At 52.9% G+C, this 25,098-nt stretch overlaps 2 protein-coding genes across 2 annotated transcripts; both read left to right on the top strand.

Annotated features, from left to right (window-relative positions):
- Positions 1-1,163: 1,163 nt before the first annotated feature.
- On the top strand, positions 1,164-16,080 carry SNRNP70 (small nuclear ribonucleoprotein U1 subunit 70). The gene is made up of 10 exons (XM_070402435.1): positions 1,164-1,378; positions 2,113-2,269; positions 3,946-4,008; positions 4,120-4,174; positions 6,611-6,675; positions 6,843-6,905; positions 7,765-7,846; positions 11,043-11,144; positions 15,097-15,184; positions 15,267-16,080. The coding sequence occupies exons 2-10, from the start codon at positions 2,123-2,125 to the stop codon at positions 15,916-15,918; spliced, it is 1,317 nt and encodes a 438-aa protein (XP_070258536.1). The 5' UTR covers positions 1,164-1,378; positions 2,113-2,122; the 3' UTR covers positions 15,919-16,080.
- Positions 16,081-21,280: 5,200 nt separating this feature from the next.
- LIN7B (lin-7 homolog B, crumbs cell polarity complex component) lies at positions 21,281-24,884 on the top strand. The gene is made up of 6 exons (XM_070401575.1): positions 21,281-21,360; positions 21,741-21,859; positions 22,115-22,186; positions 23,035-23,244; positions 24,280-24,443; positions 24,776-24,884. Exons 1-6 carry the CDS (start codon positions 21,324-21,326, stop codon positions 24,789-24,791), a joined length of 618 nt encoding a protein of 205 aa, XP_070257676.1. The 5' UTR covers positions 21,281-21,323; the 3' UTR covers positions 24,792-24,884.
- The last annotated feature ends 214 nt before the right edge of the window (positions 24,885-25,098 follow it).

Below are 25,098 nucleotides of genomic sequence, written 5' to 3'. Positions count from 1 at the left end.
AACCAAGGTACATGCCCTTGACCGGAATCGAACCCGGTACCCTTCAGTCCGCAGGCCGACGCCCTATCCACTGAGCCAAACCGGTCAGGTCTGTGTATTCTTTTAAAAAATATATTGATTCTTTACAGAGAGAATGGGAGCGGGATAGAGAGTTAGAAACATTATCAGCTGCCCCCTGCACGCCCCCTACTGGGGATGTGCCAGCAACCAAGGTACATGCCCTTGACCGGAACCGAACCTGGGACCCTTCAGTCCGCAGGCCGAAGCCCTATCCGCTGAGCAGAACCGGCCAGAGCTAGTTTGTGTATTCTTAAACAAGCAATTCAATCTATCCAAAAAAAGTTTAAATACAATATTTAACTCTTTACAGGTCCCCAGTGTTCTAAGTACTGGTAACATGGCTGCCAGCTCTCTGACCTCATGGTCAACAGCGGGACTCCTGCCCTCCCCCCCTCCCCCCAAATCAAGGCCTTTGCACTTGCTGTTACCCCCGCCCAGATCTGCCTTTCCTGGGGCCTTGGTTCAAATGTCACTTCTTTAGAAAAACCTTCCATTAACACCCTTTCTAAAACAGATCGGCTTTCCCTGCCCATCCCCTTCCTCTGTTCTGTTTTTCTTGATGGCGCAGGCCACTCTCAGAAATTAGATTTATTCCTTTAAACGCTTTTATTGTCCCCTCTCATGCCATGTAAGCTCCAAGAGAGAGCGTTTCCTTTAGTCACGCGCTATATTCCTGGAGCCTACACAGTGCCCAGCATACACCCGGCGCTCAGCGAACAGTTACTGATTTAATAGATGAGACCGGGTTACCACACTATTCACATAGGGACTCTTTGTCAGAAGGCGGAGGGGTACATCAGAGCACACTGATTGCCGCATGCGCGCAAGATCCGGGAAGTGTGTTAGGGGAAGGGGCGGAGCATCGAGAAGAGTCTCGCGGAGAGAAGCGGTTGGAGTCCAAATCTCCAGGTGCAGGAGCAAAGGCTTGGTGCGGACGCGCGTGCGCACTGCGGGCTCTAGCCTGCCGCGGCGAGGGAGTTTAAGGTGCCCGGAGGCGGGGCCGTGACCTCGCGCTTGCGCAGTGCCCGCCGCGGAGCCGGATCCCGGCGTGTGGGTCGCTCCCGACGGCGGCGGCGCGTGCGCAGTGCGGCGGCGGAGGGATTCAGGGCCGGTTCCACATCCTGCCCCTGTCGCGAGCCGAGGCCGCGCGGGCTCCTGAGCAGCGGCCTGGTGCGCGCGCTTGGCGGGCGACGGTGGCAGTCGGACGCGGACGCCGCTGGAGTCGAAGCCGGAGCAAGAGTCCCTACTGCTGAGGGGCCGCCGCAGCCGCCGCGAGCCCCCGGACCGTCGCCGGGTCGAGGAGGGCGCCGCGCGGCGGGTGAGTGTGACTGAGGGGCCTTACCGGGTGCGGGGCTGCTTACCCAAAAGCCTCTGCGGTGGGCTTGGGTCCTTTCCCCCCCGCGGCCGGGCCCCGTCCCCCGCCACCGCACCTTTCTGCACCCCTTACCCACAGTCCTCTGGTTACTTAGGCTCTCTTCCCTCAGCCCTCCCGCGGTTCCTTACCCACAGGCCCTTGCGGTGTGTTGCCTTTTTTCTTCTCGGTCTTCGCGGTGTCCTGGACCCTTACCCATAATTCCTTTCGCCTCTGGGGGCTTAGAGGCATTACCCACAAGCCCCGGCGTGAGGGTTTAGCTGAGGACGACCCTCCCTGGTTATCGGAGACTTGCCGCGACCCTGGCCCTGTTCTCTGAGGTGTGGGACCACCCGCCGCCACCGCTCTGCATTCCTCCTCGGTTTCCTTGACTTCCTCCGGGAAACCTCTCAGCTCCTTGCTCGGGACTCCGAGACTCACTGCTTAGAAACCCCTTTTTCAGTTTTTGTTTCCCTTACTGGCCTGCTCCACCCTCACTCGGCTCCCTTCCGAGGACTTGCTTTCTCATCTATATTTATTCCTTTTTCTCTGCCACACAGGACCACTCTGCCCTTACAGAAGCGGTTTTAATGCTGAGACCTTGCCCCTCCTTTCCTCCGTTCTTGGGGGCTGAAGGGATTGTGGGGGCTTCGTCTCTCTGGGCCCAACCTAACCTAAGGCTGGTTCGCTTTCGCTCGCAGACTTGGCAAGATGACTCAGTTCCTGCCGCCCAACCTTTTGGCCCTCTTTGCTCCCCGGGACCCCATTCCCTACCTGCCACCCCTGGAGAAACTGCCCCATGAAAAACACCACAATCAACCTTACTGTGGCATCGCGCCCTACATCCGGGAATTTGAGGTGAGTTCACTGAGCAGGCTCCAGTGGTTCGGGTTCTGGGAGCTGGGGTGGGGGGTCCTGGATTTGGGAGCCCAGTCTCTGGCCACTTTCTAGCTGTGTGGGTTTATTCTTTCCCATGCTCGATTTTTTATTGATTTCAGAGAGGAAGGGAGAGAGAGAGAGAAACATCGATGATGAGAGAGAAACATTGATCGGCTGTCTCCTGCACACCCCCCACTGGGGATGGAGCCCACCACCTGGGCATGTGCCCTGACCGGAACCGAATTATGCCCTCCTGGTTCAAAGGTCAGTGCTCAACCACTGAGCCACCCTGGCCGGGCCCATTTCCTTGTCTCAATGGGGTTGGTAATATATCTCTTGTAGGGTTTTGTGAAAATTCAGTAACTGGCAGTTGAATGTTCAGGCTTCGGAGTCAGGCGGTCCTTGGCACCCGCACACCGTTTGTCAGCTGTGTGACATTGGGCACGTGATGTACCCCCTTAGTGTGTGTTCTTCATTTCTAGCAAAGGGTTATTATTTTCCTCAGGATATTGATGGGCAATTAACTGCAAAATGTGTGTTACGAGGCTTGGCAGTCGGCAAGTATCGGTGTTTGTTATTTACCATTTTCGACAGTAAGAGGTCCATGAAGGGTTAGCGCCGTGTGGTAGAGTGCTTGAGACCATGGACTTGAGACTCTCTGCTCTGCACCTTCAGGATAAACACGAATACACAGCCTAGATGCCTGGGTCTCTTTCTTTTGTAAAATTGGGGTCACAGCATCCACTCATAAGGTGCATCAGAGCACAACCGAGCAATGGTGGCTCGAAGCCAGAAGTTGGAAGAGGAAAGTTCTGGCGAGGGGGAAAGGGCAGCTGGAGGCGGAGAAAGTTGCAGAGCTTGTTAGTAGAGAGATAACAGGAGGTTGGTTCTGTGGTAGGATTTGCCACCCTCAGTGAACCGGCACACCGGGAATGTTATTAGCCAGTTAAACCCATTTAATGGCTACAGTCCGGTGGCAGCCTTTGATGGTGCGGTCACGCGCCAGTTACTGTTTAATGAGGGGTTGGTGAGACCTGCCCTGGCCCCCAGAGGGTGTGCAGTTGTCTGCTGCTGAGCACTGCACTGTCGGGTCCGTTTGCTTCAGGCCTGGTCCCACTTCCCGTCTGTGACAAAGGACACATCCCTTGCACATGGATGCTTTTGATAAATACAGAAGCATTATTTTCTAGCATTTTCAAAGAAGGAATACAGCCCTGGCTGGTTAGCTCAGTTGGAGCATCTTCCTGATGTGCCAGGGTTTCGGGTTCCATCCCTGGTCAGGGCACATGCAGAAAGCAACCAATGAATGTGGAATGGGTGGAACAGCAAGTCCATGTCTTCCCTCTCCCCCCAAATAAGTAGAAGAAAAGACTACAAAAAGAAGATGAGAATTTTTTATTATTCTATAGGTACAAAAACTCCCCTGTCAGATTGCTGTAGACCTTCTGAATACTTCTGATTTCTGTGCTCCTCTTGTCACAGACCAGTTTGCTGATAGCAGTGGTGCCACGCCCCTGCCTCCATTGGCCTGCAAACTGTCCTTGTTTGCTTGCTTGTATGTGTGTGTGTGGGGAGGTGCGTGGCCAAGATGCTTATTATTTCTTTGCCATTTCCCTTAGTCCCTCCCACCCTGTCACCTCTCTTCTTGTTCCCAGGACCCTCGAGATGCCCCTCCCCCGACACGAGCAGAAACTCGGGAGGAGCGCATGGAGAGGAAGGTACGTAATTTTTGCCTCCTGGCCCTGTGTCTTTTTTGTCCCTTTCTCCAGATAGTCCTTTACATTAGGGCACTTTTGTCTGCATTTAATTGTCCACCTTTCTCCTGACAGAGACGAGAAAAGATTGAGCGGCGACAGCAAGAAGTGGAGACAGAGCTAAAAATGTGTAAGTCCTTTCCCTTCTCCCACATCTCTTCTTCAAACCCTCGTGTGTTTCTCTCTCCCAGGTCAACCCCAGGAACCTGTTTTGGGAAAGGGGGGTTGTTAGTTCACTTCTTAGCCCCCACTTTTTGTCAGGCACTATGTTTACTTTGGTCACTTAAGCGGGAGAGTGGAGTAAGGGCTGGCAGGGAGGGAGAGCCCGGGTACCTCGGGCTGTGCACTGGAGGGGTTGCCACAGTCCAGCTGGGTCTCACAGGCTAAGGCAGTGAGGTCCTGGCTAGTGACATAGTCCTGGCTCCACCTGAGCTCCCTAACCCTTGAGCTGGATGGTCCATCCCTTCCAGGTGCTGGAATTGGGAGCGTTGGGAGATAGTAGCCGCTTACCAGATTTCACAACTTCAGATGGCCCTTTGTTACAGCGAGTCCCTCCTGCTATTGAGGCTTTGGTGAATCACTTCACTCCAGCTTCTTCCCTGGAGGGTCCTCAGGGTGCTTAGCACATGTCTGACCTCTAGAGACCTAGGCGTCCACCTGAGTCTGAGCCCTGACTTTCACTGCAGCTGCCTTCTCTCTGAGCCTCAAAGGCATCTCAGACTCAGGGTCCAGACCACAGTCAGGATTTCCCCTTCTCACCAACCTGGTCGTCTTTGGGTGTTTTCTTCCCTGGGACATGGTCATCCAGTTTTGCGAGACATCAGTTGTTGCTGTCCAGTTTTCTGTTTATTTTAAAAATATACTTTTATTGACTTCAGAGAGGAAGGGAGAGGGAAAGAGAGATAGAAACATCAATGATAAGAGAGAATCATCAATCGGCTGCCTCCTGCACGTCTCACACTGGGGATCGAGCCTGCAACCCAGGCATGTGCCCTGACCAGAATCGAACCCGGGACTCTTCAGTCTGCAGGCCTATGCTCCATCCACTGAGCCAAATCAGATAGGGCTGGTTATAGTTTTTTAAAAAGTCCTTATTAGAAACTAAAGTGGTGCCCTAGCCAGTTTGGTTCAGTGGATAGAGCATCGACCTGTGGACTCAAGGTTCCTGGGTTCGATTCCGGTCAGGGGCACATGCCCGGGTTTTGGGCTCAGTTCCCAGTAGGGGGCCTGCAGGAGGCAGCCAATCAATGATTCCCTCTCATCATTGATGTTTCTATCTCTCTCTTCCTCTCCCTCTCTGAAATCAATAAAAATATATTTAAAAGAAGAGAAAGAAAGAAAAAAAGAAACTAAAGTGGTATATCTGTGGACTTGATCCCCAGTGGGGGATGTGCAGGAGGCAGCCAATTGATGTTTCGCTCTCCTTTTCCCTCTCTCTAAAAAAATCAATAAAAAAAGAAAGAAATTTCCTAAAGTCATCTGGAACTTAGTTTGTGTTCCCCTCTCACAGGAAACAGATCTTTAACTTTTCTGGCTTCTTGTAACACCCAAACTGCCTTCCTGAGAAGCTAGTGCACGGGGTTCAGCATGGGGGCCTGCTGGTTAGAACACCTGGGCTGTGATGTCAGACTAGGATGGAGAGTCAGGCTTGGTCTCTGCTGCTCCTGCACTTCCTCTCTGACATGCCTCAGGGCTTAGTTATGTTTCTATTTGCAAATGATACATAATTCTCAGCTGTCTAGCACATGTCCCATGTTATGCATTTAATATTAATATTCCTTTTCTCATCTTCTCCCAGAATATGGCCAGTCCTGTTAGTAGCACTTTGTGGTAGAAGAACCGCCTCCGCTGTGCAGTGGGCAGGGTGTTGGGGCCTTGGCAGGAGTCCGTGGGCACTGTGTGCGCTGGGGCCACCACACCTGGTGAAAAGGACTTCTTCCCAGGCTTGACCCATCAGAACCACCTGTGCCATTGAGTTTGTAATAGATTCTGGCTCTTGTCTGTGGAGGTAGTTGTTCCTCAGTGGCCTTGCGGTAGTAAGGCTGGAAGAAGGAATCTGATTAACCTCTTGTGAGCTCCCATAGCAGCCCTGGGTTCTTCCCTGGGGCCTGCATGTTCCTAAACTCCACTCCCAGCCAAGGAGAGAGAGGGCTGCTTGATCCCAGGTTTCCCTTCCGGCTGCAGTTTCGGGCTGTGCCAGTGGAGGGCAGTGTGGCCCTACTGGTGAGTGAAAGCTCAGCTCCTCCAGGGCGCTCTCACGCTGCCGCCTCAGAGATGCCCAGTCAGTGTAGTTACAGCTGAGAGACGGGGCCTTAGGATTGGTAGGTCTGAGTTGGCAGGCTGGCCCCATCCTGTCAGCTTGAAGCCCCCCTTTTCCTCTCCCCACATCAGCTTAAATCAGCCACTTGGATAAAGGCTGCTGTGCTTCAGGGAAACCAGGACTCGGGGGACATGCCAAGGTCACCAACAGTTTTCTGTAATGGCTTCTCTGCCCGTCTGTCTGTAATCTGTCTTGCTAAGTGAGGGACTGTTGGTATCTTCTATTACAAATTATCTTCTTGTACAGGGGACCCTCACAATGATCCCAATGCTCAGGGTGATGCCTTCAAGACGCTCTTTGTGGCGAGAGTGGTGAGTCCCAAGTCCTGGAGCCCCAGGGGAGTCTAGAATCCGGGCTGCTGGGAGCTGGGGTGTGGGACAGAGGCAAAAGGCTGGGTCCCAGGAATGTTCTAAGAGTCTAAGGGGTCAGCTTAGAGACAGCTCACTTCTCCCACTTAACCCTGTATCTCTCCTTGTAGAACTATGACACAACAGAATCCAAGCTCCGGAGAGAGTTTGAAGTATATGGACCCATCAAAAGAGTGAGTGGACTGGGGCCGGGTATTTAAATTGGGGAATGTGGAGGGAGAGAGAAGGCTGGCTCCCAATCCTGAGGGCACGGCGCCTCGTTCCACACAACTGGCTTTGGCAGCAGAAGCACATTTAAGAAGTGATGCCTCCTTGTTGATTTAGCGCAGGGGGGTAAACTACAACCTTCCTGTTTGTAAGTGATGTTGGTCGGTGTCCAGGCAGGCCCGTTTGTTTACTGTCGTCGGTGGCTGCTGTTGCTGTAGGCAGAGTTGGGTCATTGCAACAGAGACTATATGGCTCCCAGGGCCAGAAATACCTGCTGCCTGGCCCTTTATAGGAAACGCGTGCGACTCCTGTTTCAGAGGAAGGCTTTCTGTTTCACTGAAATTCCTTCATTTAATTTCAACGTCACTTAGATACTCTGGGCAGCAGTGAGGGTTTGAGGTCATCCTCACATAAACTGCTTAGCCCATTACCGTTAGAGCAGCGGTTCTCAACCTGTGGGTCTCGACCCCTTTGGGGGTCGAACGACCCTTTCACAGGGGTCGTCCAAGACCATCGGAAAACATATATAATTACATATTGTTTTTGTGATGAATCACTATGCTTTCGTTATGTTCAATTTGTAACAATGAAATTGGGGGTCACCACAACATGAGGAGCTGTATTAAAGGGTCGCGGCATTAGGAAGGTTGAGAACCGCTGCTTTAGAGTGTCAGACACTCTGGGGACTTGAAAGACAGAGATGGTCTGAGGCATCCGTCTTGGGCATCACCCACCCCAGGGCCTGACACACAGGCTGTGATTGATGGGATGAGATTTCCCTGTGCCAGAGATAACCTCTGCCCGCGCCCCCCCACCCCCCTCCAGATACACATGGTCTACAGCAAGCGGTCAGGAAAGCCCCGAGGCTATGCCTTCATCGAGTACGAACATGAACGAGACATGCACTGTGAGTACCTCCCACCTGAGCCCGTCCCTCTGACCCTCTCTGCTGCCCCAGTCCCTTCCCGTTGTCTGTCCCCACCTCCCATCCTGCCAAACCTGACATTAGCAATGTCCTTTCTCCTCCTCCCTCTGTTTCTAATATATCTTTTTTTAATACATGTATCTGTTTTTAAAGAAAAAAAAAACACGCAAAAAAAATCCCCCACAATGTGTGTATGTGTGTGTGGTGTGTGTGTGTGTGAACCTGGGGAGGTAAGTGTCACACGTTGAACTTCGGGCAAGGAGGGAACTGGGTGGGGGTTGGAGCCAGCTGAAGGTGAGTGGGGGGGTCGGATTTTCGGGGAGCCTCTCCCCATTCCCCCCGCCGGAGTTGGGGGCAGCCAGGTTGGAATGAGGACTGGCCTTTGAACCAGCCTTCTCTTCCCTCCAGCAGAGCTGGGGCTAGGCTCCCCGACCCTCCGCCTCCCCACCCTTGGCCCCCCACCCTGTTTCTCAGCGGGCAGCAGGCTGGTAGGCATGTTCAGCGCCTGCCCCCACAACTCCAAAGCCCCCTATGAGACTACAGCAGCGTCCACCTGGGCAGGGATGGGTGGGTGGGGGCGGGCATGGCTGCGGCGTGTCCAGGGGCCGCCATATTAATTGACTGTTCTTATTGTCACTGCAGCCACCACGCAGCTGGCTTGCAGCTGATGCTTACGCTCCCCTTACAACACCTCAGTGTATGGTTGGTATAAGGGTTTGTATCATGGGTAAGATCACTCAGCACCGCACACAGCCCAGCTTAGCCAGGCAGCTCAGGAGCAGCGAGGCGCCCCTTCTCCCATCCCCAGTCACCCCCTCAGACTCCCCGCACCCAGAACCTTTTCCTTGTTTGGGTGCCCTTTTGTCCCTCCTGGCCCCTGATCCATATGCTCTTGCTGATCCCAGGAGAGGAAGGATGAACCCTGATAGGAAAGGCAGTTGGCCTCTCCGGTTGGGTTCCATCCAACCACTGACTGACCTGGCTTCATGATGTCAGCGGCAAGGTGGCGAGAATACTGACGAGGGGGTGCCTTAGGGACAGGGCTCCATGTGGAACCCTTCAACCCTTCGCTCCCTGCCCCTGTGCCTTCTGCGGGGCTGTCACTGTGGTGGCCCTGGAGAATCTTTTTGGTTGCTAGATTTGGGGTGCTCTGCCCCATTCCTGTCTGCCTCATCATAGTTGAGGCCTCTCGAGGGGCTGTGGTGCCCAGTTGTTCTCCAGAGTGCATGGAATTAGGGATTGGGGTGTGGGAGGGATCAAGTGACAGGCTGCAAACAGCTGATGGTGTTGTAGATTTTACTGCAGACCCTTCCACTATCTAGAGACCTAAGAGAGGGAGAGAGAGAAGCCTAGAAGTACACACGTCACATGTTTTCTTTGCTGTTATTCTGGGGTTGGGCCTCTTCTGGGGTTTGGGACACTGAACTAGAGCAGGGTTCCTTTGCTTGACTGTTCCTGGTCCTTAAAATTCCTTCCCTGACTACCCTCCTCTACCCAGGGGTCAAGTGGCCCCTCCTCAGGTCACGGGCAGCACTCCATCTCCTGGACCCCGAGGCTGCCCCCTTGTGTGCCAGCCTTTGGGCTGAAGCAGGTGGTGGGAGGGAGTGTTGGGTTCGAGATGGAAAAATCGTTCCATGTGCTGAGGGGGAGGGGCGTGTGCCTCGGCTAGCATGGACTTCACGGGGAAAAGGTGAGGGTGGACCGGTTTGCCAAGGCCTCCCCAGCCTTCTTTGTAAATTTAAGCAAGATAGGCCCCGGGCTTCCCAGCTCCCAGACTTGATGTAAATTCTTGTCTCCCCCTCTTTCAAGGCCTCCCTAAGGTTTTTTGGGGTCCACCACTTCCGCTGCCTGTCTCCAGGTGGTGCAGGAGATGTGGTTCTCCCTCTCCGTGGTTCCCCCAAACCCCCCATTTCCCTGCCCTGTAGCTTTAGCTGACCCTGTGGTGGTGGGGGTGGGGTCGGTGCGCTTGCTCAGGTAAGCTTGGGGGCTCCAGGTAAGCGGTCCCGTGTCCCCCCCCGGGAAGCCCGCCTCCTCGCCAGGCCCCCAGGAGTTGCCGGGCCCCCCCCATCCCGCTCGGTTTGGACACCCGCAAGGCCGGCATCGGTAAATGGCACCTTTTTCTCTTCCTCTGGTTGTTATTTGGGGGGGAGTGGGCTGGGGCGGGGCAGGGTATTGTGGTTGGTTGAGGACGACCCCGTAGGCCAGGGCTGGGGGTGGGACAGGGACTTTTTTGGCCTTCCCTACAGCCCCTGTGTAAGACAGGCCAGGGGACCAGGCCTGCCCTTTGCTGTGCCCTGCTCAGGAGCAGGATCATGCCTCCCTGCATCTCTCCCTCTACTCCCCATCCTTCCTGAGAGGCTCAGGCTGGGTTGGCTACCCAGCGTGTGTTGCTCGGGGGGTGTGGAGGGAGAGATGGGGTGGAGCCTGGGGTTGGGTGGCAGAGTCAGTCGTCCCAGGTAAGGCAGGAGTGTTCAGTAGCACCGCACGTCTCCCGTGCCTCCCGCCACTTTCCCTCTCCCCTGCCTGCTGTACGGGCCCACCAGGTCCCCTCCAGGCCCCTGGGAGCACCATAACCTGTGCTGCTGCTCCCGGCCATCTAAGGATTTCTCCCATCCCTCTGGTTCATTTTCTGTTCTGATGTCTGTTCCCTCCACACTCACCACCCCTCCACACAAAAATAAAAAAAAAATAAAAACAGAAAAAGATCGGTGTGAACTGGGGTGCAGAGCGGCCGGCTGGGCCTCCTCCCCCAGCATGATGTGCTAGGGTGCATGCCTGGGGTTGTGGAGGAGCCTCCACCACAGCAGAGTCCAGCCTTAAGTTAACCTTCGGTTTCTTTGCAGCGACTTTGGCCACCTTGGCAAGAGGGGGCTGCTCTGTCATTTGGGAGTAGAAAGGGCGTGGATGCCCGGGGCATGGCGGTGGAGGGTGGTCTTGCCCCCCCACTGGTGATTGGGGGGTGATAAGGAAGCAGATGCTGAGATGGAGCAGGCCCCTCCCCGATTTGGGAGAGGGTTGGTCTGGCTGTCAGTTGCCTGGCTGGCTGGTGGGCGTGTGTGTGAGTGTGAGTGCCTTGATGGGGACGGATGGGGATGGGGATGCTGCCAAGCTGGGCCCTGTCCTGACTAGAGGACCCTCTGGGGACTCCTCCCCTCCCCCCTCCCCACATCTGTTGCAGCCGCTTACAAGCACGCAGACGGCAAGAAGATTGATGGCAGGCGAGTCCTTGTGGATGTGGAGAGGGGCCGAACCGTGAAGGGCTGGAGGCCCCGGAGGCTAGGTGAGCACATTCTGCCCACGCGGGGCTCTGGAGGTTGTGTGCTTGGCAGCTTCATTCTCACCTTTTTCTTCTGTACCCTCTTCTGCTTCCTGTCCTCTCCTTGTTCCCCTGAGGCTGAACATCCTCCTCCCTCCCTCCCTCCCTCCTGCTCATCCTCTTATCACCATTGTATTGCTGGTGCATCTTCTCCTGCTGGGTTACTGAGTAGGAACAGGATGAGTACTGGCCTGGAGAGGCGAGTCTGGGCCCAAATGCCAGTTTGTACTTAACTAGCTGGTGGCTTTCCCCTCTTCCTGTCTCAATTTTCTCATCCTGGGAAATGGTAATAATCTCAGAGTTCACTGAGCTCAGCATCAAGGTGCCCAGCTTGACAAGCGGCATATGGTGGGCCTTGTAAATGTCATCGTCTCATCCGCTTACTCTCTGCTCTTGCTCATTCATTCATTGATTCGGCACATGCTTATTTGATCACCAGCTGTGTACCAGGCTTCTCTAGTCAAGAGCAAGACATGCATAGACAGCTTCTGCCCTCACTGCTTCCTATATTCGGTCCCCCTCACTGTCTGTTTCTAATTGTCATTCACACTCTTAGTCAAGGTCAGTTTGTTTGCAAGTATCAGAAGTATATTTGAAGGGGCCTGTCAGTATAGAATCTTGAGTATCTTGAAGCTCAGAGACACGTGATGCCAGTGGCCCTCAGGAGGACTTGGTAGTCACACCTTAAAGCTGAAGAGAACTACCTCTGGCATCTGTGCAGCTTGCTTCTGCCTTGTCCGCTGTCCATGCAGACTGGTCTTTTCTGTGTCTCCCCACACTGGCCCAGTGTGGTATTCCACAGCTCCCTGCTCTACACCCAGTCCTGAATGAATCTCTGCACTTTGGTGTAGGTGGGTCTGATTGGCTCAGCATTGGGCCTGGCCCTGGGGCTGAGGGTCTGCCATCCAAACATGTCTGTTGAGGGTGTTGACTCCTGCGAGGGTTAGTGATAGCTCTCAGAGGAGATGGCCTTTCCTGGGTAGACACCCCTAGTGGGTCCAGTATCCTCTGCTCTTATTCCTGCCTCCCAGCCTACTGTTCTCACTCTTGACTTGCCTGTGCTGGGTAGACCACTCATCTGCTGAGTCTCTGAACTTAATAGACTAGACAGCTTCTTACTTGCTCCCTGGTTTCTCTGGGTGCAGTGGGTTCTTCAGAGTCTGCTACTTTCCGTTGTGGAATCCCAGAATCTTCGTTTGGTTGCTATTCAGACTTTGTGATGGTGAGACCTGGTATATCCTGACCCAGTATATGTATGTAAAAAGGTATATAACCTGCCCAGCCAGCGAGGCTAGTGATTGAGTGTTGACTTATGAACCAGGTCATGGTTAGATTCCTAGTCAGAGCACATGCCCGGGTTGCAGGCTTGATCCCCCAGTGTGGAGTGTGCAGGAGGCAGCCAATCAATGATTCTCTCTTATCATTGATGTTTCTATCTTTCCCTCTCCCATTGTCTCTGAAATCAATAAAAATACATTTTTAAAAAACATACAACCCAAATGTTATGAAAGTAATTATCTTTTCTATGGGCAGTGCATACTAGAGTTTTATACTGTATTCTGTTTTTTTATTTTTTATGTACTGGTTGTAACCCATCAAATTGATGATGTGACCCACTGCTAGGTTGGGACCTGAAAATGGAAAACACTAGCCTATTCTGCCCCAGACTTGTGATATACCAGGTGCCTGGTCCATTGCCTGTCTCTGTTTGAATGTTTCTGATAGCCAAGCAGCCTCTTTCCTTTTTCACCCTCGCTAAGTCATTTCTCACGTGGAGTTCCAGGCTGCTTCACTGAAGTTTTCTTCCAGGCAGTGAGGTACAGGAGAGTGCATGGAGTTAGTTGGGACTCGCGTCCCAGCTCCACGCCTTCCTTGGCAAGTGGCTTTATCTGAGTTTGTTTCCCCATCTGAAGAACAGGACTACCCGCTGCTCCTTGGTGTTGTTCAGTCGGTTGGTTGACTGCTGCACATGCACCTGTATGTCCTGGATGCGGTGGCCCATGCTGGTTACAGCAAGCAAAGCCAGACATAGTCCTGGCTCTCCTGGTGCGTTACAGGCTGCCAGGAGAGGCACACTTGTCAGTCAACTCACATATGTACATATAAAATGTGAAACTGCATGTTTTTGGGTTCTTTTTCTTTTTGCTCTTCTAATTGGGTGTGCCTCATACTGCAAATTGTTGATTTGATTCTTGGAATCCTCCTTTCTGTTGAATCTCTGTAAATTATTCTTTATTTCAGTTAGTGTATGCTTAATTTCTGACTGGTTCTTTTTCATGTCTGACATTCTCATTAAGATTTTTGAAAATCTCATGAAGATCTTTGAGTAACTTTATAAGCATGGTTTTGACCTCTATATCCAGTAGTTTGCTTGCTTCCATTTCTTTCACTTGTGATATGTTTCTTTGTCTGTGCATTTTGGGTGCTTTCCTGTGTTTGTTTCTATGTATTAGGTAGAGCTGCTATGTCTCCTAGAATTGGTTAGAGTGGCTTTATAGAGTAGGCGTCCTGTAGGCCCAGTGGCTGAGCCTTCCCAGTCACCTGAGCTAGGCCCTATAGGTGCGCCCCTGTGTGGGCTGTGTGCATAGTTTTGTTGTAGTTGAGCCTTGATTGCTGTTGGCATCACTGGGAGGAATTGACCTCCAGCCCAATTGGCTGTGAAGACCAGCTGCTACCACAGTGGAAGAGCAGCTGTGCAGGAGACACCCATATGGAGAAGGACTTGCTTCAGTGGGGCTTTGGTGCTCACTAAGTCTGCCCCTTGAGTGTGTTGCTTGTGGTTGTGTAGAGTTGTAATCTCGTATGGTCTGAAGCTGTCCACTGGGTGCATTTGCTGTGGGGCCTCCTGGAATGTGCAGTCAGCCACTGCCTGGGGCCACCTGGCAGGAGCTACAGAAAGGTCTGAAGATGGTTACTATTAATATTGGGCTTGTGAAGTGCCCAGGTGATGCCTTTTATTGATAGGTTTGGGGCATGCTAATACCAGCTGCTTGTTTGAGAGATTTTAGCAAAGTTTGAAGCTTGAGCTCAGACAGGCCATTCATATGGAAAAGCAGCTGCACCCCCAAACAGCTTTGGTGGGGCTGCAAATTGGATTGGCAGGGTCTCAGGGGATCATGAGGGCATTGGAAACAGTGTGAGCCAGGCTGATGGAAACTCCAATATGGCTGCCAGTCAGCTTTGCAATGGGGAGGTCCCAACACATGAACAATGACCCTTGGGATCACCCCCTGCTGTGATGCCAGATAATCCAGTTCCTCCCCATATGTCCCTGTGTCCCCCAAAGCTGCCTGGTGCTGGGTCTCAGAGGGATTGAGTCTGAATAAGTTCGTGCACTGGCCCTTTAAGAGGAACACCTGGGTTTCTAGCAGCCTCTGTGTCACTCAGCCACAATACCTACTGGTTTTTACAGTCCTCAGTTATGGGGACTCCTCCCAGCTCTGGAACCCTGGGCTGAGGGTCCAGTGTGGGGCTTGAACTCCTTGCTCCTCACAGGGGGCCTCTGCAGCTGAGATAGTCCTCTCGATTAAAAAAATTGCACATGTGGGTATCGGACTAGCTAGTTTTGTGCCTCAGCCCCTCCTACCAGTCTCAGTGTACTTTCTTTATTTCTCTAGTTGTAGGACTTTCGTTCAACCAGCTTTTAGGCGGTTCTAAATGATGGTTGTTGTGTATTTTAGTTGTAATTTTGATGTGGTTGTGGGAGGTGGTGAGTACCGGCCTTTACCTATGCCACTATCTTGGTTCTCCTTGCACTTGGTCACTTTAAGAGAATGCCTAGCAAAATGTCCTCACAGAACTTGGCCCCATAGACACCAACAGAGATGGTATCCTTCCCTGTGCTCTTTGATGCTTCTCGTTTCCCATCCTTCATCCATGCTCAGGCTGACCCTCTGTTCCTCTGCCCCACCTCCAGGAGGTGGCCTTGGTGGTACCAGAAGAGGTGGGGCGGACGTGAATATCCGGCATTCTGGCCGTGATGATACCTCCCGCTACGATGAGAGGTAAGATTGGGCAGGTGGTTTCCTGGGAAGGGGGGTGGTCACCTGGGGTGCCCTGACACACATATCTACCCATCTCGTCCAGGCCGGGCCCCTCCCCGCTTCCCCACAGGGATCGGGACCGGGACCGCGAGCGGGAGCGCAGGGAGAGAAGCCGAGAGCGAGACAAGGAGCGAGAACGGCGGCGCTCCCGCTCTCGGGACCGGCGGCGGCGTTCACGGAGTCGCGACAAGGATGAGCGGAGGCGTTCCAGGGAGCGGAGCAAGGACAAGGACCGGGAACGGAAGAGGCGAAGCAGCCGAAGCCGTGAGCGGGCACGACGGGAGAGGGAGCGCAAGGAAGAGCTGCGTGGTAGTGGAGGTGGTGGTGACATGGCAGAGCCCTCTGAGGCTGGTGATGCACCTCCTGATGATGGGCCTCCTGGGGAGCTGGGTCCAGATGGCCCTGATGGTCCAGAGGAGAAGGGCCGGGATCGTGACCGGGAACGTCGTCGGAGCCACCGGAGCGAGCGGGATCGGCGCCGGGACCGAGACCGAGACCGGGATCGAGAGCACAAGCGGGGAGAGCGGGGTAGTGAGCGGGGCAGGGATGAAGCCCGAGGAGGGGGTGGGGGTGGCCAGGACAACGGGCTGGAGGGTCTGGGCAGTGACGGCCGAGACATGTACATGGAGTCCGAGGGAGGCGACGGGTATCTTGCTCCAGAGAACGGGTATTTGATGGAGGCTGCACCAGAGTGAAGAGGCCTCACCTGTTTGGACGTGTTCCTACCCACCCTGTTGCTGTCATCCTCTTCCCCCAACCTTGGCCACCATCTAAGTTTGCCATCCATGGGTAGAAGTCTTGTTGTTTGTTCCGGTTCCTTGGATTTAAAAATAAAATTAATTTCTTGTTCATGGGCACCTTGGTTTCTTCACTTCTCTTAATGTCTTCCCCAAAAGGTTGTCACTTGACATGTTAACCATACTTTGGTTTGTGTTCCAGCACATGCCTAGAACTTGAACTTGATGACCTAAGGCTGGGGATAACCCAGCGTATAACTGGAGCTGTTTAAAATGGGGTGAGGAAGTCCTCTGTAAAAGTCTTTGATCCCTTAGTGTGTCTCCCTCTCTTTTTTTTTTTTATAAATATATTTTATTGATTTTTTACAGAGAGGAAGGGAGAGAGACAGAGAGTCAGAAACATCGATCAGCCGCCTCCTGCACATCTCCTACTGGGGATGTGCCCGCAACCCAGGCACATGCCCTTGACCGGAATCGAACCTGGGACCCCTCAGTCCGCAGGCCGACACTCTATCCACTGAGCCAAACCGGTTTTGGCCCTCTTTTTTTTTTTTTAACCTCTTCCACACATAACCCTAGCTTGGGTGGGGGAAACGGTGGGTCCTAAGCATTTGATTACTCAGTAGAAGCTGCAACTTTGTGTGAGAGAGAAGCTATTATATATGAATTGGAGAGCAGGAAAAGGGTGAAGAAATGGAACGAGAGCAAGGTACAAGGATGAGATTAGGTGGAGCAGGAAGTCCACGCGGCCAGGATGGAAAATGGCCTTCAGTTCATGATGGGCATTTCACCGTTTGTCTTGCTACTAATGATAACAAGAAACAGAAGCATTTCACAGCAGTTGAGAGTTCAACACATTTCTGGATAAAAAATTAAGATGATGGAGAGAACCCTTGTCTGGTGATCCCATGAGAGAGAAGCCAGTCACTCTTGCTGGACTCAGACTCAAGGCTGCAGCTGCAGTTCTGAGAAGGGTAGGAGACAAGGCGGGATGTGAGTACAGCAGTGCTTGTTCCGGCACTTGATGCACGAAGCTTGGCATTTGCTGTCCAGGAGATACAAGCTGGGACCTACTTCGGTGTTTTGTAGGTTTGTCAGCCTAAAAACAAACCTGGCCTGTTAGCTCAGAGGCAGGCAGCCTGTCAGCTACATCAGAATGATTCTAACTGCTTTGGTCTTTATAAACACACACCCAAAGATCACATGCATCTTTAAAATCCTGCAGCAAGACACCACAAGATAAAAAGAAAAACTGGTCCCAGGAGAGACAACTTTGGGAATAAAAGAGAATACCTCTAAGTAGTATATTTTCATAGATATCCCATGTGTTGCGACTAGACTTTGGGAATTGGCTATGAAGAATAGCCCATTTTGGATTAACGTGGCACAGACCAGTTATAAAGACTGGATGGAATATATAAAAGCAGGAAATATATAAAAAGGATCTCTGCTTAGCTCCTTAACCTCTGTTATTACTTTGTTGTTAATCCTCACTTCAGGATATTTTTCCATTGATTTTTAGAGAGTGGGAGGGGGAGAGACAGAAACATTGATGTTAGACACATCAACTGGTTACCTCTCACACATGCCCCAATCAGGGCTATGGATCAAGCCTGCAACTGAGGCACATGCCCTTGACCGGAATCAAACCTGGGACCCTTCAGTGTGCGGGCCAATGCTCTGTCCACTAAGCCAAACTGTCTAGGGCCCGCCATCATTACTTTCTGATGAACACCTTGGGTCTTGCAATGACAATGAGCAGGTTATGAGATGACAAATGCCTCAACAGAAGTTTGTATGTAGATTGAGGAGCTAATATCCCACATGGAAATTTTACCCTCACAGCCCAGCTGTCTGGTCCAACCTCTGTAAACTCAGCCCAGTGGAGAACTGTCAATTTCTAAGTCTAGTCCCTCACATACACTGGCAAATGTCAAGGAAAAAGCCAGGAAAATATGAAATTTCACCTGTGTGCTTTCCTTGGGGATCAGACTGTCTCAAGTCTCACCAACATTGATTGCCCACTAATGCTTTGCGCAAGCTGTTCAGTCTGTCAGCTCACAGACTGAAGGGTGCCGGGTTTGATCATGGTCAAGGGCGCATACCTTGGTTGCAGGCTTGATCCCTGGCTCTGGCCAAGACACTTGCGGGAGGCAACCAATCAATGTTTCTCTATATGTCTCTTCCTTTCCCACTGTCAAAAATATCAATGGAGCCGAAACCAGTTTGGCTCAGTGGATAGAACGTCGGCCTGCGGACTGAAGGGTCCCGGGTTCGATTCCGGTTAGGGGCATGTACCTTGGTTGCGGGCACATCCCCAGTGGGAGGTGTGCAGGAGGCAGCTGATGGATGTTGCTCTCTCATCGATGTTTCTAACTCTGTCTCCCTTCCTCTCTGTAAAAAAAAATTAATAAAATATATTTTTAAAAAATATCAATGGAAAAAATACCTTTGGGTGAGGATTAACAAAAAAACAAAAATCCACAATCTGTTCAAGAAAGAAAATGTAATCAAAGAACATTACTTGGACTCTGCAGTAAACAATAAGTACTTATAGACATAATGCAAGCACTTTATTGACTGATCTGAAAACTGGTACCATAAAACTACTATGGGAAGAGAGGAGAAAGGTTGTAAAGGCAGAAAATCAATATGTAATATATTACTAACAACTGAAATTGAGAAATAGCAAGGTACTTAGATACAGAAGCAACTAGCATATTAAACCTCTATTAAATTGTTGCCTCTTGCCCTGATCGGTTTGGCTCAGTGGATAGAGCGTCAGGCCCTGGATGGAAGGGTCCTGGGTTCAATTCCGGTCGAGGGCATGTACCTTGGTTGCGGGCTTGATCCCCAGTGGAGAGCGTGCAGGAGGCAGCTGAGCAATGTTTCTCTCATCGATGTTTTTAACTATCCTCCTCCCTTCCTCTTTGTAAAAAATCAATAAAAATATATTTTTAAAAATATTGTTGCCTCTTGCAGTGGAGAGAAGACTGGCTGGTGCTTTGTATTATTAGCTCTTCTGTATTATTTATTTTTTAAGTTTATTTTTTATTGTTGACAGTATTACAGATGTCCCCTATTTTCTCCCCAAGTCGCCACTCCACCCAGCCTCCACCCACCCCAGACCTTCACCTTACTATTGTCTGTCCATGGGCTATACATATCTTCATATAGGTTCTTTGATAACTTGATTTTTAGATTCAAGTAGATTACTTTTTGTTAAAATAGAAAAAGCAATACTATGAAGGAGAGACGTGTAGACAAACTTGCAAACCTCTGCTGGCTTTGCAAAAGCCCTTTTCTGGCCTCCATACCCCCATCCAGCCAGTGGTGAGGTACAGCCACACTTCAATCTCTCCTGCATTCCTTTGTCCCCTAGTCTAGAGCATCTGATACAACTGTCCACCCTCTTTAAAAACTCTTTTCTCATGGTTTCTCTCACCTGATTTTCCTCCTTTTCTGGCCATTTATTTTCCTCTTCCTTTATTATTATTTTAATTTTATTCCTCACCCAAGGATATTTTTCCATAGACAGAGTGGAAGATAGAAAAGGAAAGACAGAGAGAAATATCAATGTGAAAGAAACACATTGATTGGTTGCCTCCTGCACGCACCCTGACCAAACCGGGGAGGAACCTGCAACCTTGACCTGACTGGAAGCAAACCAGGGACCCTTCAGTCTGCAGGCCGACGCTCTATCCACTGAGCCAAACTGGCTAGGGCTTTTTCCATCGATTTATATAGAGAAGGAAGGACAGAGAGAAATATCGATGTAAGAGAAACACATCGATTGATTGCCTCCTGCTCGAGCCCTGACCAGGGCCCAGGCTGAGGAGAAGCCCTCTTCCTTACTTTAAATGTTAGAAGTTTGGGGGACTCAATCCTAGGTCCTCTTCATTCTATAGCTTTGCCCCAGCATTCCTGTCCACTCATACGGTTTTATTTACCACCTTTGTCCAAATTCTCAAAAATGTTTGCAGGCTTTGGATACCGCACAAGACTCCTCAAATTCAGAATGTCCAATAAACCTCCTCCAACATAGACTATCAGAGCAAAAGGCCCCACAAACACCTTTATACCCCTCCTCCATCTTCCTGTCCTCATATACAGTGACCAAGACATGTCCAGACATTTCCAAATCGGCCTCCCCCATCCTCTATGCCAGTGGTCGGCAAACTGCGGCTCGCGAGCCACATGCGGCTCTTTGGCCCCTTGAGTGTGGCTCTTCCTAAGCCTTAGGAGTACCCTAATGAAGTTAATAACAATGTACCTACCTATATAGTTTAAGTTTAAAAAATTTGGCTCTCAAAAGAAATTTCAATCGTTGTACTGTTGATATTTGGCTCTGCTGACTAATGAGTTTGCCGACCACTGCTCTATGCCATCAAGGGATGCTCGGAAGGCCTCTGACCGCCCCCCTGCCTCCACTCTTGCTCCCATCCAATCCAGTCGCCACACGGTGGCCACAGTGATCTTCAAATACACAACTGAATCCCACATTTTATTCTTCAGAGTTATTGTAAGTTCAAAATCCTCAACATGCATGTGCCATGCATGCATAAACTACCCTGCCCACATCCTCACCATCATAAACCATCATACACTGCAATTATTGCATGGGCTCTTTCTGCCGGGAAAGTGACCCACATCCCTCCTCTTTTTACCTCCAAGGATTCTCTCTTTTAAAAAAAAATTTTTTTTTATTGATTTCAGAGAGGAAAGGAGAGGAGGAGAGAGAAACATCAATGATGAGAGAATCATTGACTTGGCTGCCTTCTGCACGCCCCCTGCTGGGGATGGAGCCCACAACCTGGGCATGTGCCCCTGACCAGAATCGAACCCGGGACCCTTCAGTCCACAGGCCGATGCTCTATCCACTGAGCTCTATCCAAACCGGCTAGGGCTCCAAGGACTCTGTTAATGTCCCTCTTAGATCATCCCGTCCTCACTCCCAATTCTGATCACAGTCATGTTGGTTGTCTACCTCCCCCTTCATCATAGCCTAAGCTCCGTGAAGGCAGTGGGTTTGTGTGGCCTGCTCACCATCCTGTCCATCATCTTGGGCCCAGATGTTTCATATACGTCTGTCCACTTCCTGGGAAAAAGGGATAGCGAGGGGACACACAGGTGTGGCGGGCAGGACAGACAGACAGATGTAAGGAGGTGCAGACAGAGGCTGCAATAGGACAGTCAGACAGCGGCGACAGCAGGTGCGGCGGCCGCCCGCGGCGCAGGGAGAGAAGCGCAGGCAGTACCGCGCCTCCGCAGGGGGCGCCCGTCGCTGGGGGCGTGGTCTCGTGAAGCCCCGCCCTCCCCACTGGCGACCGGGCGGGCGGGCGGCTCGCCGCAGCGGCGCCGACATGGCTGCGCTGGTGGAGCCGCTGGGGCTGGAGCGGGGTAAGCGCGCCAGGGGGCCCTGCCCACCCGGCCCTGGCCCGCGTCCGGGACCCCCGCCCCCACCCCTCCCCGGCAAGGGCCGGGCGGGGGTGGGCGGGGCGGGGCGTCTGGGTCCCGCGGTTAGTGGGTGTGGGAGGGTCCGTGGGCGAGCGGGAGGGGAGGGGCGCCCACTGCACCCCTGCCTGGGTGTGTATGGGGGCCCCGGGGACGAAGGGCGCCCTTGCCACTGGCGACCCCGTGGGCGTGCGATCGGGACCCAGCTGCCCTTCCCGGGTCCGTCCGCGCTGGCCCTTGCTCGGTCTCTGGCCGCATCATCTCTCGGGACTTCTCTGCGTGTTGGTGTCTCTGACTCTGTCCACGCGCCCGCCCCCGCCCCGCAGACGTGTCCCGGGCGGTGGAGCTCCTCGAGCGGCTCCAGCGCAGCGGGGAGCTGCCCCCGCAGAAGCTGCAGGCCCTCCAACGCGTCCTGCAGAGCCGCTTCTGCTCAGCCATCCGCGAGGTGAGCGCCGCGCGGCGCCGGGCACGAGTAGGCGGCTGCCAGTGCTCTTCCTGGTCGCCCCGAGGCCGGGGACTACGCCTCCCAGCAACGCCCGGGGCGGCCCGCCTCGGGGTGCCCGTGGGTCAGCTCCGGGGTTCCTTGGGAGTTGTAGTTTCCTCCCGCTCCAGGTGTGGGGTGGGTGGAAGGGGCCAGGCCTGGACTCCTGGGTTGAGAGGAGGGAGCTGGCAGGTCCCTGATGTTGCTGCGTCCTCACAGGTGTACGAGCAGCTCTATGACACGCTGGACATCACCGGCAGCGCCGAGATCCGGGCCCACGCCACGGCCAAGGTAGGCGCCCTCCGCCCATCACTCACAGCATCCACGGAACTTCCTAATGCCACTCATTCCTGGCTTCGCCTTCATGATTTTTGCCAAATCTCTATACCACCCTTACTATTAATTATTTCGAATTTAAGTAATCCCTCATTTTATTTATTTTTAAAATACATTCTATTGATTTTTTACAGAGAGGAAGGGAGAGGGATAGAGAGTTAGAAACATCGATGAGACAGAAACATCCATCAGCTGCCTCCTGCACACCCCCTACTGGGGATGTGCCCACAACCAAGGTACAGGCCCTTGACTGGAATCGAACCCGGGACCCTTCAGTCCTCAGGCCGATGCTCTATCCACTGGGCCAAACCGGTTAGGGCAGTAATCTCTCACTTTAAACGTAAATGTCATGAAAGGCATCCTTATCTACTACACATTGAAACTGGTACCGAATGCCTGACTAGAAGATAACCTTAAACACCGATCCAGTGAAAACAACGAAATATCAGTAAACACTGAAATCTGATTACATTATAGTTAGATGCTATTCTTGCTGCTTCCCGGAGGCTCTCAGCTTCTTCCAGGCCTTGTTTTTCTCTGTTAAAAAGTGAGATTGGCAAGTGCTGCGTCTTCAAGATACATTTGCACCAAATGGAGACTTTCTCTTTGACATGTCTGAACCATCAAAGTGAACCAACAGGGACATGCAGTCATGATGAAATCGTCTTTTGAACAGTGGCCGGCACCTCGTGCTTGGGAAAAGCTCTCTGGCCTCAATAGCTCTCCCTGGCCCAGATCCTCCACCCTCATCCGCCTGTCCACGAGGGAGAGGCCCTCACCTCCCCATGCCTCCTCTCTCCCAGGCCACAGTTGCTGCCTTCACCGCCAGTGAGGGGCACGCGCATCCCAGGGTAGTGGAGCTGCCCAAGACGGAGGAGGGCCTGGGCTTCAACATCATGGGGGGCAAGGAGCAGAACTCGCCCATCTATATCTCCCGTGTCATTCCTGGGGGTGTGGCTGACCGCCACGGAGGCCTCAAGCGTGGGGACCAGCTGCTGTCGGTGAATGGTGTGGTGAGTAGGAGGCTGGGGCAGCGCTAGGGTCAAAGTCTGTCCTTGTTTTTGACATTTCTTCATCACACACTGACTGAGCGCTGCCCCTATATCCGGCCAAGTGCAGGCACTGCTGCAGACCCTGAGGAAAATTGGCTTCAGCTCTTACCTTCAAGAACTCCCTCTCTGATGAGGAAGATAGACCCTGAGTGAAATAGCCCCAATCAGGGAGATAATCATGAGGAAGCACAAAGCCCTGTGATGTCGCACCAGACCAGGGCGGATGAAAGGAGTTTTTGCAGAGGAAGGGACATTTGAGTTGGGGTTTGAAGGATGAGTAGGAGTTCCCCAGGCAAATAAGGTAGAGAAGGTGTTACTGGCTGAGGTTGTGGTAGGTAGGGACTGTGACTGACGTTCCTGTGAGATAAAGAGAAAGAGCTTGGTTCGGATGGAGGGCTGGGCATGCAGGTGATTAAAATCGCTAGCTTTTCGAGTAGATGGGGGCATAACTAGATGGGTGGTTGGGGCCAGCCTTGTTGGGCCTGTGTGCAAGCCTAGAAAGCTGGGACTTTTTCTCAAGGGTTCTGGGGAGCCATGGGAGGGCTGTGAGTAGGGGAGGGGAGGCTTGGAGTAGAAAGACTCCTGTGGGACTCTGTGGGGAGAGACTGGAGGCCTCAGGGAGGGGACTAGAGTAAGAGTCCACTGTGGAGGGGACCAAGCCTCAGCTGTGGCCAGGGCGGTGGGGACAAAGAAGAGGGAGTCAGGGCAGGAGGCATGGGGCCGGTTCGCAGGCCTGTGGGGAGGGAGGGGATACAGATGGTCCTGGAGGTCAGCCTCGGTGACCGAGGGCATATGGGGCTTGTCCCTGACATGAGGAACCTGGAAAATTTGGGGGGAGGACACCGAGCCAAGAGTTACTGACTCTTCCATGAGGGGATGAGGTTTTGGCACCTCAAGGGCTGGTCGCAGGTCACTAACAGTTGGACCTGTTTCCCGGGTGGGGGTTGGGTGAGAGGGGTGGGCCCCCGGCCCAGCTGTCTGTGCCCTTTCCCGCAGAGCGTGGAGGGTGAGCAGCATGAGAAGGCCGTGGAGCTGCTGAAGGCGGCCCAGGGCTCGGTGAAGCTGGTGGTGCGTTACACACCCCGCGTGCTGGAGGAGATGGAGGCCCGCTTTGAGAAGATGCGCTCTGCCCGCCGGCGCCAGCAGCACCAGAGCTACTCGTGAGCCCTTTGCCACCATTCCCCGGGGGTCTCCACGGCCTCCCTCATCCCCAGACTCCCACTGATTCCTGGACCCTTGGGTGCCACCCCCCGGCCATGGGTCCTCTCCTGGGATTCTGACCCTGACTCAGACTCTCGCCCCACGCCGTTCTGGCTAAAACCCCGGGGGACCTTTCGTTGACTCCCATTCCAAGATCTGGACCTACCCTCCCTGGGATTCCTCCACCCACTTCCCTCGGTCCCGGTTCTGGAACCCCAGCCCTGGCTCTTACCCATCCCTCCCTGGGCCCCTTACCCTGAGCCTGGCTCCCTTCTCTCCACCCTCCTCGCAGGTCCTTGGAGTCCTGAGGCTGAAACCACAGACCTGGACCCTCCCGCTCTCCCTCCCCCTGTACAGTATTTATTGTCACCGGCTCCGTATTTAAAGATCTTTGCCCCTCACTGAGTGTTTGTGTGTCTGTCCTGCATCCCGGGGCTGGAGGGTCTCCCTTGAGAGGTGGGGGAGGGAGAGAAGCTGATGTTGAGACCAGGCCCTGAAGAAGCCGGGGTACAGCATTCCCCCCCCCAGGTCTGAAGGTAGAAGGTGGGCAGCTTCCTGAGGGCCACGACCAAGGGTGGAGGCTGGGACCCAGACTGCGAGCTCAGACCTGAAGAC

The sequence above is a fragment of the Myotis yumanensis genome, unplaced genomic scaffold (genome assembly GCF_028538775.1).
Source record: "Myotis yumanensis isolate MYYU_CA2020_CCGP unplaced genomic scaffold, mMyoYum1.0.hap1 SCAF_23, whole genome shotgun sequence".
Lineage (NCBI taxonomy): Eukaryota > Metazoa > Chordata > Mammalia > Chiroptera > Vespertilionidae > Myotis > Myotis yumanensis.
Note: the sequence above shows the minus strand (reverse complement) of the source record. Positions and strands in the feature narration are given on the sequence as shown.

Coding starts and splice junctions, on each gene's coding strand:
- SNRNP70 (XM_070402435.1), top strand. CDS start 2,123: ATGACTCAGTTCCTGCCGCCCAACCTTTTGGCCCTCTTTGCTCCCCGG. Junction 6,676..6,842: donor CGCTCTTTGTGGCGAGAGTG/GTGAGTCCCAAG, acceptor CTCTCCTTGTAG/AACTATGACACAACAGAATC. Junction 15,185..15,266: donor ACCTCCCGCTACGATGAGAG/GTAAGATTGGGC, acceptor CATCTCGTCCAG/GCCGGGCCCCTCCCCGCTTC.
- LIN7B (XM_070401575.1), top strand. CDS start 21,324: ATGGCTGCGCTGGTGGAGCCGCTGGGGCTGGAGCGGG. Junction 21,361..21,740: donor GCCGCTGGGGCTGGAGCGGG/GTAAGCGCGCCA, acceptor CCCGCCCCGCAG/ACGTGTCCCGGGCGGTGGAG. Junction 22,187..23,034: donor GGGCCCACGCCACGGCCAAG/GTAGGCGCCCTC, acceptor CCTCTCTCCCAG/GCCACAGTTGCTGCCTTCAC.